The 15327-nt window shown below is 39.4% G+C and overlaps 1 protein-coding gene across 3 annotated transcripts in view; it reads right to left on the reverse strand.

Moving 5' to 3' along the window:
* The window catches only part of Mindy2 (MINDY lysine 48 deubiquitinase 2), a 74113-nt gene that overhangs the window by 8735 nt on the left and 50051 nt on the right, over nucleotides 1-15327 (reverse strand). For 2 of the 3 annotated variants that reach the window (XM_085689317.2, XM_048424178.3), the window contains exons 6-8: nucleotides 9241-9383; nucleotides 3057-3230; nucleotides 98-298 (exon numbers count right to left, since the gene is read on the reverse strand). In XM_085689317.2, coding sequence (XP_085545443.1) covers nucleotides 98-298; nucleotides 3057-3230; nucleotides 9241-9383 — 518 coding nt within the window. The remainder of the gene's footprint in view (nucleotides 1-97; nucleotides 299-3056; nucleotides 3231-9240; nucleotides 9384-15327) is intronic. The other variant, XM_085689318.2, reaches the window with a different exon arrangement.

Raw genomic sequence — 15327 nt, forward strand, 5'->3', positions numbered from 1 at the left:
AAAGCCAGAGCTGGCTTACAATTGTTTGTGCCAAGCAGAAATTCTTTTACTGCTAAAGTGACTGTCATGTTTGAGATTCACAGAGTTACAGTTTTACCTGGACCTGTGTGGAAGTGGTGGCAGCAGCCACAGCTGCCTGCGCCTGCTCTTGCTCCTGGTAGTACTGAGAGGCCCGTCTGTCCTCCTCTTCTTGGAGTTTCTTCGCCAACTCCAGGTCACTGATTCCTTCTGGGATTTGCTCCCAGTTGATCTCTTGGCTCTGCTGTTCTTGCTGTAGTGACAGTGCCATAAGGTAGTCCTGAGGAGTTCAATCACAACTGCTTCAGCTTTGAGATGTGACCAGGAACAGACACCACTGATGAGTCCGAGAATGACTTTTACGACATAGGTCTTTAAAGCTCTATTTCTAAGGACTTCTTTGTAGAGCAACAGATTTCCTTCATTATTATTATTGTTCTACACAGTTTTAGCATTTAGTTTGAAATCTTTTCTAGAAGCAATAAATAAGGCATATAAGAAAGCTATTGAAAAAAGTTCCCATTTTCAAAAGAAACATGTGAGCAAGGAACATGCAGAAAAGACAGAAAACCAGAAATGTGAGGGCTGAAATCACTGTAACAGATGTAACTGTGGAGTATTTATAGCCATCTAGTATGTTCCACATTCACATAGAAATTCAAACATATCTCCCACCCTCTAAAACTATTTTAAGCTTTTTATTTTCCATTTAGCATTTGTTTTTAAATAGTTTAAGAACTTCATAAGATTATTTGCTTAGGGCTGGAGAGATGGCTCAGTGGTTAAGAGCACTGCCTGCTCTTCCAAAGATCCTGAGTTCAATTCCCAGCAACCGCATGGTAGCTCACAACCATCTGTAATGAGATCTGGTGCCAAGGCATATATGCAGACATAACACTGTATACATAATAAATAAATATTAAAAAAGATTATTTGCTCAATTATCTCCTCCTCCCCCCAGATTGTTTTGTTCTGCTCCGAGCCAGGTCTTATTAAGTATCTTTGGCTGGTCTTTCAGATCTTTGTGCCTAGGAATCCCGAGGGCTGGGATTACAGCTATATACCATATTCAGCTCAAAGAATGATTCCCTTTTTAAATTTTACAGTATTTAGTTACTTTTTCTTTTTCCTGCATGTATGCCTGTGTGCGGGTGCCAAAGCTCCTGGAACTAGAGTTACAGACCGATGTGAGCCTCCATGTGGTTGCTGGGAATTAAACCTGGGTCTTCTGGAAGAGTAGCCTGAATGAACTGAACCATCTCTCCAGTCCTTAGTTACTCATTTGAGGAAGACCCTTGCTATATAGACCTGGCTCACCTCAAAGTTGCCTGTGAGTGGAAGCCACGACAACCTCAAGTGTCATTCATATTTTTTTCTCTTTCTGTGAGTGTGTGTAAGGGGTGGGAATAGTACAAGTATGTGCATGTGTGCACACCTTTGGTGGTCGGAGCAGGACACTGTTTATCTTTCTGTATTGAAACAGTCTGTGTTACTCTCTGTAACTGTATTACTGTCTTGAGACAGGGTGTCTTGGTCAATTAGAAGTTGCCAGGTAGTCAATCAGCTCTCAGGAGACACTTGTTTCCATCCCTAATATTGGGGTTACAGGGATATGTTGCCATACTCAACTTTTTACATGGATGTTGGGAATTTGAACTCAGGTTTTCATGCTGGCCAGTGAGTCCCAGGGATCATCTTGTCTCTGCCTCGCAGCACTGAGATTACAAGTGTATGTGACCATTTCCAGCTTTTTACATGGGTGCTGGAATTGAACTCAGGTCCTATGTGTGGACAGCAGGCACTTTATAAACTGAGCTATTTTCCTAGCCCCAAAAGATGATTTTTAAAGCCAAAGTAGCTATTGTTAAATTCAATTACTAGGTAATTATGTCTTCTAGCTAAATACCTAGATTATCTCCTATGAGAAGAAGTTCATTTTGGTCAAAGTTATACCTAATTTATTATTTTTACACTTATTTACTTACGTATTCTCTCTCACTGGGTGGTGGTAGTCTCAGCACTTGGAGGCAGAGGCAGGTGAATCTCTGAGTTCGAGGCCAGCCTGGTCTACAGATCGAGGACAGCCAGGACAACATAGAGAAGAGAGAGAGAGAGAGAGAGAGAGAGAGAGAGAGAGAGAGAGAGAGAGAGAGAGATCCCCTGACTGTGTGTGTCTGTGTTTCAGCTCCTACTGCCAAGCCTGATGACTGGAGTTCAATTCCTAGTACCCATGGTTGGTAGGAAAGGACAGATCTGCACACTGTCCTTTGACTTCCAGGTGCACTGTGGTACACATATTCACTCACAAACAAACTAAGTAAATAAATACAATAAAATGGTTCATGCAGTTTCCACATTTAGTCCTCAACATAATTGTTCTACTGTAATTAGAATGAAATTCAAAGTCCTCACTATGACCCTTCAACACAATCCACCTTCTGAATCATAGTGTATAATTGATGTTCATAGAGAATTTATAGAATGATCACTTTCCTATTTAGGAAATGTGAGAACTCACAGGTAAATTAATGGATAAATAGTCTGGCAGTGGTGGCACATGCCTTTAATCCTAGCACTCAGAGGCAGAGGCAGGCAGTTCTCTGTGAGTTTGAGGCCAGCCTGTTCTATACAATGAGTTCCAGGACAGCCAGGGTTACACAGAGAAACCCAGTCTCGAATTTGCTTTTTCTTGTTGATACCGGATCATGCTATGTTGCCCAGGCTGGTTCCAACTTGTGAGCTCAGTGACATCCCCCAGTCTCCCAAGTAGCTGTGCACATTACCTTGCCTCAATGAAAAATATGCACTTTAGCGAGGCATGGTGGCACAAGTCTTTAGTCTCAGCATTTGGGAAGCAGAGGTAGGCAGATCTCTGAGTTCAAGGGAGCATGGTCTACATAGGGAGCTCCAGACAAGTCAAGGCTGTATAGTGAGACCCTATCTCAAAAAGGTGGGGGGAAGAAAAAGAAAAAAGAAAGAAGAGAACGAGAATATGCACTTTAGACAATGCGATGGGTGGTGGGGAAAAACAATTTTACCTGATCTATTTGGTCTTGTTGACCTTTGTACACAGTCTCAGGATCTGAAGGAGGTCGAAGGTGGAATTCTGAGTCACAAAAATTCCCATCACCGTCTACATTGTGCAGGCTTTCCCAGACAACTTTTTCTTCAGTAAGAAACCCCTGGTCTGTTACCAACAAATACAGTTGACCCTTAATCAGAAACAACAAATGAAAATTTGTTAAATTTTCCTAAACTAGCCAACATTATATTTAAGGAATATTTTTGAAGTCATATGTCTGAAGTACAGTAATTATTCTACCTGGGATCTGTGTGATCCAATAAAGAGCCCAAGCAGATAGCTTCTCTGCTCAAATTCATCTGGTTTTGCCTGGAGCTGGTAGTCAACACATCACAATGGAACAGGAGGAACCTTCTGGCATGCTAACTGACAAACAGCTCTGGGGCTTACAATCTCATTTCACAAAACAGAAAGATACAACCAGAAAGCATATGCAAAAAAAAAATTCTACATTGTCTGGTTTTATTTACTTAAAAAATTAAGCTGATAGGACCAATCTAACCCAAACCAGCCTTTCCCTTTCTGTGTACCATTTTGCTCCTTTAAACAACGACACAAAGCCCCAAACTATGTGTTTGTGTGTGGGCTGGTGCACAAGTGCAGTGCCCATGGGGCCAGAAGTATGTCAGATCCTGTTCTTAAATGGAGACACTCTCCAGCCCATTTGTGTGGGAGTGCTCCACCACTGAACTACACGTCCTTTGCCCTGCTATTATTTAATGAACATGCTGTCCCTTGGCCCCTTCTTAGGGGAAGGACACACTCCTGCCTGTGGTGGAGTCACTCCCTGCTCCTGCTCCCACTTCTCCTCCCCTTTCTTACCTTTAAAATAAATTTCTCATTTATCAGTCACCTTTAAAACAACTAAATGGATTTTCACTTAAATGTTAAAATTCTGTGGGGAAGAAGCTATCATTCTTAGTCAAAGTGTAAAAAGAATTAACAAATTATTATTGTATTTGTTTATTTAGCAGTGCTGGGGAATGAATCCAGGGCTTTGTAGAACCTGCTAATAAGCAAGTTTCTTTACCACTCTGCTACTCCTCAAACCTCATATTTGTTTCTTACCAACTTTAGTATCACCCAGAACACTACTTTTCATTTCTAATCTCCAACAGGAAAAAAGTAAGCAAAAGCAAACCTGATAGCCTATTTCCCCCTCATTACAATGCACAGATAGATCCCCTTTAAAATCACAGGTTGCTCTGTGTAGTGGTACATGTCTTTAATCCTGCACTCAGGAGGGAGGGAAGGAAGGAGGGATGGAGAGAGAGAAAGAGAGACACAGAGAAAGAGAGAGGTGAATCTCTGTGAGTTCAAGGCCAACCTGGTCTACACAGTGAGTTCCAAGACAGCCAGGGCTATGTAGGGAGACCGTTTCAAAACAAATAACACAGTGAAATTACATGTTGATGTTCTTCACCTGTACAGATACCCGCACTTCATTTCATCTTCTTATGCTTTGTTTCTAACATCTTTGGGATCTTCACTTTTCCTCTCTCTAATGAGCCTGCCAATGTTTTAAAACAGTCAAGTCTCTAACATTGAAGGAAATAAAAATGGGAGGGGCAGTGGAATTGTTTTAGGGGTAAAAGATAACCTGCATTTGATTTCTGGGACCCATATGGTAGAAAGAGAGAGAACTGATTTGCTAAAGTTGTCCCCTTACCTCCACACGTGCACCATGACAGACAAGTGTCTGTGCCTCAGTGGTCACACAATGTTGTGCACTCTCCAGTAGTAATGAATAACACACAAGCAAACACACAAAACAACCCAAGAGCCAGATGCAGGTGCAATAGTCTGTGACTATGGTACTAGTGGTGCAAGGGAACTCGAGGTGGGAACATCATTTGGGTCCTGGATTTTGAGGTTGAGCGAGCAATGTATATAGTCTGAGGCCAAGCATGGTGGTGGAATACTTGCATCTTGAAATTTAGGAGACAGGTAAATTTCTATGTGTTCAAGGTCAGCCTGATCTACACAGTGAGTTCCAGGCCAGCCAAACCTACATAGTAAAATTGCCTCATAAGACAAAATATAACAAAAATATGAAAAACGTCAACCTTGGGATCCACACCTACAACCCTAAATCCCCTACAGGGAGGAGCCATTACCCTTATATTCAATAATATCTCCTATTTTGAAAAACTATATATATATATATATATATATATGTATATATATATGTATGTATGCTTGTCTTAATGCTTATTTTTTTATGTGTGTGTGTGTTTAAGAATCACATGACTTGGGTTCCAGATCCTCTGAAAGAACAGCCAGTGCTCTTAACTGAAGCATCTCTCCAGCCCTCAGCAAATCATTTCTAGGAGTGCCTGCTACTGCCTTCTCCATTCCAACCACTCTTAAGCAACTCAAATTCTTTTGCTGCCATTCTGGTCCCTCCTTCCACTCTACCCTCAGAGTTCTTATCTCTTCTCCCCTAGCTTCCTAGTTTTCCGCTGTCGCACTCTTAACTTCCCTTATGCCCTCTTCTTTCTCAGCTGTCTTTACTAATGTTTCTTCCTTGAGCTGACCCTTTAAAAGTTGGCATTCATTAAATCTCAATCCTAGGTTCTCTCTTCTGAGTCCTTTTCTTTCTTTCTTTTTTTTTTTTTTGGTTTTTCAAGACAGGGTTTCTCTGTAGCTTTGGAGTCCTGGAACTAACTCTTGTAGACCAGGCTGGCCTTGAACTCACAGAGATCCACCTGCCTCTGCCTCCCAAGTGCTGGGATTAAAGGCATGGGCCACTACTTTTCTTATAACCCCCTTCCAAAATTACTGTAGTTTCTTGTAAATCCTAAAGTTCTATCTGTATGTCCAAAGCATTTACACTTTGAATGTCACCTCAGAAGTATCTCTAACATCTCAGACCCTTAACATTGTATTGTGTATCTCTCTCTCTCTCTCTCTCTCTCTCTCTCTCTCTCTCTCTCTCTCTCTTGTTTGTTTATTTGTTTTGAGACAGAGTTTTGTAACTCTGGCTGACCTGGAACTTGCTATGTAGATCAGGTTGGCCTTGAACTCACAGAGGTTCACCTATTTCAGCTTCCCAAGTGTTAGGATTGAAGATGTGAGCCACCATGCCTCACTATCACCATCTACAGAGGACCCAGAAATCACTTATTTTTCAAATCCAATGGAGATATTTGGCTGATCTATCTCCTGACCCACTCTGGAATCTTTCCACATTGTATAGCCATTACTACCCCTTGTCCAAATCACTATAATCTCCTTCCTTTATCTCCTGGAGTGTCTCCTAACTAAATTCCACATCCACTTTCAAAGTTTAAAGCAAATTAATGTCACACAAGGGACATGAGAGCACATGACACTAGTGCAATATTAAGCTACAGAATAAACTTAATAGGAAATTTTAGAAGCAGAAAAAAGGCAGAACATACATATTTTCTGAGCTCCTATGACATAGATAGGCCTACTTAGTCTATACATAGGCACATCCTCTTCAACCACACAAAACTGGGGATACCTAACTGGTCAGTAAAGGTTTCCTGGCTGGAAACAAGGCTTTAACAGAACAGAGAACATCAGTAGTTCTATGGTACAGTGCTTACCTAGCACATATGAGGTGAAGGGTGGGAGGGGAGGGAAGAGTGAGAGAAAGCTCTCAGTCACCAAAGACAGAGACCTTGTTTTCCCAAAGGACTATTTCATTCCAACTCACTCTTGGGCCAAAAGAAGAAGAAAAGAAATACCAGGATCATTAAGAAAACACAGTTCATCCAGGTGGTGGTGGCACATGCCTTTAATCTCAACATTCAGGAGGCAGAAGCAGGTGGATCTCTGAGTTAGAGGACAGCCTGATCTACAGAGCAAGTTCCAGGACAGCCAGGGCTACACAGAGAAACCCTGTTTTTTGTTTTTTGTTTTTTTCCTGTCTCAAAAAACAAAAACAAAAAATAAAAGTCAGAAAAAAAAACTTTCTTCTAAGCTTCCACTTCACAGTTCTCTTTTGCTACAACCACCTTCAGGGCCTTGGCACTCATGCTGTGAGTTACTTCAGCTTAGTTATTCCTTTTGTGGTTAGCTGATTCAACTCAGATTTCAGATGCTTGCCTTCCTTCCTTCCTTCCTTCCTTCCTTCCTTCCTTCCTTCCTTCCTTCCTTCCTTCCTTCTTTCCTTTTTTCCTTTTTTGCGGTGCTCTGGGGGCTGAATCTAGGGTCTTGTGTGTTCTGGGCAAGTGCTTTACCACTGTCTGTGACCTTCTCAGGGGAGTCTTTCCAGATAAAATCCTGATAAGAGCTCTCAGAACTTTTGGTATGTGTCCTTGACAGAAGTATCTTAGCAGCAAACAAAGAAGTCTTTAATGCCAGGAACCCTGGCTGTTGTATCTATGGCTATACTTGTCAGGGTTAGCTTAGCTTTGTTAATGAATCAGTGGATCCAAGGTCTGAAGAGGACAAGTAAAACAAGATGACAGAGCAGCCATTGGGATCTGACACCTTTTTGCTTTAGATTCTTGAGGAATGTGAATGACTCTCATCTTACATCTTGCACACTCCTAACTATGAAGCAATAAAACGAAATGTACTTTTTTAAAAATATGACAGTCATAGAAGAGCTGTGGCTTTGGGGTATTCTTTCACTAGTAAATCATTTTACACTATCCCATGTCACCCATCGATAAAAAAGCATGGATGAAAATATGAAGATGTGATTTATGATGTCAATAAGCTACCTTCATTTAGAAAATAAGCAGACATTCACATGGGAGACAAACTGGTCACAAGACACAAAACAGAAAGAGCTCCCTAAGAACAGTGTGGCCACTAACAGGTAGAGGACGGTCACTGCAGTAGTCCTCAGTCTTAGACTCACATTCAGATCACCTGGGGAGCGCTTGAGCTACTGATTCAGGACAGTGTGTAGCATAACGGTGGAGTGCCTGCCTACTATTTGTAAAGCACTGGGTCTAATCCTTGAGATTGCAAAAACCAACAGAAAACAAAACCTGGTGTTCAGATCCCACCTCCTTTAGAGATTCTGATTTAATTGCATTAGTGGTAAGTTCTGGGCATTGGTATTTTTTTTAAAAGCAATCCAGATAGGTCTAGGGCTGAGAATCACTATTTTAAGTAGAAAAGGGGTACTTTTCAGTAAATTAGTATTTGAATGCTTCTTTAAGGATGGGTAATTTGGGAATAGGCAAACAGAAGTGAGGAGAGCTTCCCAAATAGTATGAAGCAATAAGAATGGCAGTAAATGAGAACATATTAAACTCATATAGGATGAGAACTGTGGCAGAGGGAACTTGTGTTTTATCCTCTAGGATAGGTGCCAACTGAACATCTGTGCTGTATTATCAACATGGTAAGAACAGCATCCTGCCATAGGAGTCTAGGTTGATGATAAATACCTAAGTAGTTAAATGTTACCTGTAAAATCAAGAGACAGATCTAAGAGATGAATAAAAGGGATGGATTCCTAAGAGTGAGTGTGTGTGTATGTGTGTGTGTGCAAAACCATAAACACACTGATAACTTTAACAAAACTCAACATTGTCATAAAGATAATTTGTGTATGTCTGGGGGTGGGTAATCTACTTATGTAACCCAGGCTGGATTGAACTTGCAATCCTTCTGCTCAGCCTCTTCAGTAGCTTTCATCACAGGCAATCACCAACACATTCCAGTTTAGGGCAAATCTTATTTCTAACTTCTAATATCGTTTAATGCTTAAAATAAAATCCTTCATTCATAGTCACCCTGGTTTTAGCTCCAGGTATCTTGCTTCCTCTAAGTAAGAAATAACCTTGCTAGGTATGATTGCACATGCCTATAATTCCAGTGTTCCAAAGACTGAGGCAGAAAGATTTCAAATTCAAGGCTAGTGTGAATTACCCAGTGAAATCCTCTCTCCAAGAAAGTAGAAAAGTAAACACTTGAATGCAATAATCTGTGATAAAGAAGTTGAGACTACATTTAAAATAAAAGCTGATCAAGGTAACATTTCAATTGCTAATTCATCCCATTCTAATGCGGTATTTAATAATAATTACCCTCACAACTTGATGGCTAAGGAATATTATGCTCAATCTTATTCTGTAACAGGTCAAAACACATCTCTAAATCAAGCTCCTTTGATAGGGAGTAAAAAAAAATCTGTTTCTATATCCTACCTTGTGTTTTGTCATGGTGCTAAAATGGTTATTCCGAAAGAACACACAGAGCTCTCCTTCCTGAACGGTTGAAGTCAGTTCACATAATCCATGGTACGTCAGTTGAGTGGCTGTATTGTTTAGAAACTGCTCAGCTACAAAGCCTATGGAACCAATGTGTACTATGAGAAGGAGGAATTTCAAAGTCAGAAAGTTACTTTTCCTATTTACATTTGTTCCAACTGTATACAAAGGCCAATTTTCCTGTTACATAATGGCCCCCAGATTGGAGATGCATCTTTCTAATTTTCTTATGGGAGCAGTGTCCCTGATCATTCCTGTCCTGAAGAAACAGTGATGTGAAAACTCTTTTATCCACGGGTATAGTCTCTTAACTTAGGAAAACTCCTTTACTCTTTCAGGTGGTTTACAAGAGACACAGACACAATAAAACAACAGGGAAGTTACTCTACAACATTTTATAAGAGAGGTAAGCCAGCATGGTGGTGTATGCGTTCAATTGCTGGGAGTTCAAGACCAGCCTGGTCTAAAGAGTGAGTTCCAGACCATCCAGGGCTACACAGTGAGATCCTGTTTCAAAAAACCAGAGAGAGACAGAGAGACACACACACATGCAGAGAGTGACAGAGCACACCAAGAGGTGCAGACAGTGAAGTTGAGTTTGTTTTTAAAAAATACTTCAATAAGAAGCTGAAAATAACTGGGTGGGAATCTTGGCAAGCCCAGTGTAGCTGGTCAAGGCAGGTTAGGGCACTCCTTTTCCCTTACTTTTTGTCAGGCACTTGGCAGGACAAAGGAGTTATAGAAAGTTACAATGCAGCACAAAAACAAAGACTTGTGTTAGGGAGAGGAGAGTTTGAGGTTTACAGCACACACTTGTGTTTATACATTGGGAAATGAGAGTTCCCCTTCATGTTATTGTTATCACCTTGTTCAGCAGAACATATTCAAGCTTTTATTATTATGTACCACATTGAAGAATGCACTGTTTGCTCAAAAGTACTCCTGGTTGCAGTATCCATGCTCATAAATGCTTCCTTGAGAAAATTTTAAAAAATTCACTGGAGACAGAGCACACTACCATTATGTTGGTGTGAAATTAAAAAATGAACACTAGACACATCTTTTACAGAATAGGAAATAGGCTCACAAATAGATGATTTGCCCAAACTAGCTATGACAAAGTGAAGACTGGGACCATAGGAATTAATATTGGTATTAAATGTTACCATTTTAGTGCAGAGATGATTGTGAATTCCACCTGAATTACATATTGCCCTGAACCATAAGGTATAAACTTATTAAGAATTTAAAAATACAATATTTCCTAATTCTTTTTTTGTCTCTTAAATGGTAAATTTAATCCAATATAGGTTCAATTTTGAATAGCTAATTAGATTTTTTAAACAGAAGAATAACAGCTAATAAGTAACAAAAACAATAACCACCATAACCATAATTGATTCAGTTAAAAAACAATGGTTCCACATATATTGGGTATACAATTCTTAGAAAAAAGGCTATTCACACAGTTTTAAAGTCTAATGACAGATTATTAATTACACATTACTACGTATTAATTACAAAGCAAAAGGATAATTTTACAATAAAGATATATGGTCTATTTCACCTCACTCAAGTTTAAATATAACTAATAATGAATAATCTGACTCATGCACCCAATTTGATGCAATGAAAAGACTACTATGCCATCTGGGTGGCATTCCAGCCAAAATTATATCACCTGTATCTTCTCATAAAAGAACAATCAGATAAATGAAAATTGGGGCTAGTCTATAAAATACTGGCCTTCACTATTTAAAAAATGTTAGTAGAGAAGAGTGGGAGTAGATGAGGGCTGAGTAGAGAGAGGGGGTAGGAGGGGAAAGAGAACAATACCATAAATGCATGAAAGCATAAAAGGGGGCTGGAGATACGGCCCAGTGGTTAAGAGTACTGATCTTGCAAAGGACCCAAGTTTGGTTTCTAGCACCTACCTCGGATTGCTCATAACTGCCTATAACTCCAATTCCAGGGGATCTAAAGCCCCTTTCTGCTCAGTGGTCACCCCCATACATGTGGTACACACACACACACACACACACACACACACACACACACACACACACTAAATTTTTAAAAGTTTAAAAGAATAGCTTCTTGGCTAGTGGTAGAACTTTGTGTCAATGCCCTTCTTTTGTAGGGGGTGCGGAGGGTGGCAGGTTTGTCTGACTTGAGCTTGCGTCAGTCTTATGCATACTGTCACTGTCACTGTCTCTATGAGTTCATATGTGTATCTGCCCTGTTGTGCCTGTACAATACTGTTTCCTTAAAATCATCCACCACCTCTGGCTCTTCCACTTTTCCACTCCCATATAGATGCCTGAACTTTGACAGGGAGAGGATATGATAAGACATCTCTTTCAGGGCTGAATACTCTAAAGTCTCTCTCTCTCTCTGCATGTTGCCCAGTTGTGGATCTTTGTGTTAATTATTATATGCTATAAGAAGATTCTCTGATGTGGGTTAAGCAAGACATTGATCTATGGGTATAGCAATGTGTCATTGGGAATTGTTTTATTGCTGTGTTCATTTAGCAGAATAGTAGTAGTAGGATTTCCCTGGGCCCATGACCTATATAATGTCAGGTTCTTGGCCTCATTAACAGTATAAGGTATAGGTTTCATCTCATGGAGTGGACCTTACATCACACCAAAAAGTAGTTGGTTATTCCTACAGTTTTCATGCCACTAATTGTACCAGTAGTACATCTTGCAGGCAGGTTGTTATTACAGCTCACAGGGTTTGTACCTGGATGAGACTGATGACTAATTTACTTCTCCAGTAGTGTATGTAGCACCTTCTACCACTATGAATGCTAGCCAGCAGAGGTGAAGCTTGCAGTTGAGTACCAACTAGATTTCTCTAGGGAGAGGAAAAAATCAGTTTACTTCAATGGAGTGACACTGGGTATATCCCCACACTCCAGGGCAGACTCCATGCTCAGGAGTGGTTGACCAACACTTTAAAATTAAGATTTACTTACTTATTTATTTTAGGTATATAAGTATTTTATGTGTGTATGACTTTATGCCTGAAGAGGGAATAAGATCCCACTATTGATGGTTATAAGCCATCATGCGGTTTTGTGGTTGCTTGGAATTGAACTCAGGACCTCTGGAACTCTGAAAGAGCAAACAGTGTTCTAAACCACTGACCCATCTCTCCAGCTCCTGGCTTTTCTTTTTTAAAGAGAAAGAACATGAAGTTGGGTGGATAGGGAGAGAAAGGATCTGGAAGGAGTTGGGGATCAGGGAAGAATATGATAAAAAAATGTATGAAATTCTCAAAGAATAAAACAAAGGTTTAAAATGAAGCAGGAAAGAAAAGAAAGGAAAAGGAAAACTGGGATCTATTCTAAATGACAGAGATTGAAGCTGTTGCAACTGCTAACTGATCCTTGGCTGGAGTGTACATTGAAAGAGATGGAAAGTTAGAGGTAATGGTTAAAAAAACCAGGAAAAGGAACAAACAAATAACATCCTATGTAACACAGCAGTAACACTGCCTTGCCCAAGGTCACTGGATCATAATAGAGAAGTTACACAGAATTCTTTCTTTTAATGGTGATACACAGGAGTGAAGTGATGTGACACTCACAACTAACTCTAATATTATTTAGTAGGAAAAAAAATGTTATCTAGGAATATAGAAAAAGGGCAGGTATTCAATGCTTGAACAACTAGTGAATTAAGAGATTGTGAATGTTCACCAAGAGAGTCTTTAGGGTTTTGAGGCTTCTCAAAATAAAAGTTGGGCCAAAATTATGGTTTTACTTCATAAATTAATAATGATTGCCACTACTTAATAAAGACAATATGAATGCAATTGGAAAAAAGTTTGAGCAAATGAATAAATATCCTGGAGTCAGTTTAATAAGTATGTGTTTATCCTGGGAATAGTTTTTAAGATGTTACTTTAAAAGGGTGTGAAACTAAATGACTGTCTTTGGGTGAGTATGGCAGCTGGTACTGTGGGGATTTTCTAATTGATTCTTATTATTGTGTCACAAGCAATCATTATAACAACCAGATTCAAGAAGATATGGCCAGTCAAAAGAGAAAACAGACAATGAACACTCTGTTTACTGTACCAATGCTGTGCTGTGCTCACAAAGTGTCAGCCCCAAAGAGAAAAGCTGCTTCTGCTGACACCAGCTATATAACATTCTTCCCCATCAAGAAGAATGTTAGCAAAAGTATTTTTTATATTCTGAGACTTTATGGCATATGAAATGTTTGGATTAAAAAAAGTAGTTGTCATTTAAGACTAAAGCTTCTAAGACTAGAAATAGACAAGTTTGGATACTTTATTGGTTCAAAAGGAAGATACAGTCAAAGGCTACATACAAAAAAGAACTAGACAACTTCTTGAACATGAATCAAGTTGGTGTGACCACGAACCATGTGAGAAGAAGTTGTTGGAATGTGAGTCAAAATCAGGGTGGCTCTTCCTTGTTTGTGTGAACTTTGGGGCCTTATACAAGTCATGACTGGTATTTAGACACACTATATATTGCTATTTCTTGCCACCAGAAAACTAGTCTAGCTTTCTAACTGTGATAAACTTCGCATACGATTACTTCTTAGTATAAAAATGATATAGAGTGTCACTGCTATCAAATTGGCCTATCAAGGACTTTATAATAAACATGCATGGTATATGTACTTGAACATTCCATGTACTGCAGAGTAGGTGATTCCTTCTTGTTTTTGTCAAGATATTCTTTCCAATTATCCATTCTATGTTCCTACACCTTTCCATTATCCTGGGGAGTCAGTGTCAGAGAGGCAATGACTTACATTGTCATGTTAGAGGGAAAAGAGAAGTGATGGAGGAATTGACTTTTCCATATTAATTATATTTAATTAGTGTGTTAACAACTCCTACCCTTGCAGAATTGCAACCTGGCATGGGAAGGATATTGTCAGGTTGTTTCCATTGGCTTCTCACCCATAAACTTCCCACCCAAACTCTCTTTCATAATATCATTCTGCTTCTTGACACTTTTTGAATCCCACTGTTCTTTTAATTATCACAGAACAGTAGAATTATATTTTTAAATTTTTAAAATTTTTTTATTTTTTATTTTTGTTTTTTCGAGACAGGGTTTCTCTGTAGCTTTAGAGCCTGTCCTGGAACAAGCGCTTGTAGTCCAGGCTGGCCTCAAACTCACAGAGATCTGCCTGCCTCTGCCTCCCGAGTGCTGGGATTAAAGGCGTGCGCCACCACCACCTGGCAAGAATTATATTTTTAAAATTATTGTTATTATTGTTGTGTGTGTGTGTGTGTGTGTGTGTGTGTGTGTGTGTGTATGTATGTATGTGTTGTGCATGTATGTTGCTAGATACATGTGGAAGTTAGAGGCCAACTTTCAGGAATTGTTCTCTCCTTCTGTCATGGGTTCTGGGGATCAAACTCAGGTCATAAGGTTTGTTGTGGGAAGTGCCTTTACTTCCTAGCAATATCGCCAACCCTAGAATAGTATAATTCTAATAGTATATTGGGTGTTGTTGATAAACTAGATTTCATAGATAGAAATTTTTTTAAGGCTTCCTTTCAGGTACATATCTGACATCAGGAATATAGAAAGAAAGTGAGTAGAATTCTGTATATATAGAGAAAAAAGATTTTCTTGTTTGTTTTGAGATGATCTCACAATGTAGCCCATATTGGCTTGGGACTCACTAAGTAGCTATACTGCTCAGGCTGGATTCAAGCTCTTCCTATCTCAGATTCTAAAGCACTGGGATTAGAGGAGGCATGAGACACTATAACTGGTAGAAAACATTTTTATGATGGCTTTATTGCTTGTTTCCGTCCTAAAATTTAAACATTTTGCCTTAAGTTGTAATAAAACAGATATCACTCAAATCAATTATCAATGCTCTTATATGTTCCTGGTATTTTTTTCAAGTAAAAGACAGGTATAAACTTTTATTACTTGCATTTTTGCATATGTATATTAAACTCCTGGATAATTAACACAATTAGTAGGACTCTTAGTTATTATAAGATTCATGCACA

This window comes from Myodes glareolus, chromosome 4 (assembly GCF_982192425.1).
Source record: "Myodes glareolus chromosome 4, mMyoGla1.1, whole genome shotgun sequence".
Lineage (NCBI taxonomy): Eukaryota > Metazoa > Chordata > Mammalia > Rodentia > Cricetidae > Myodes > Myodes glareolus.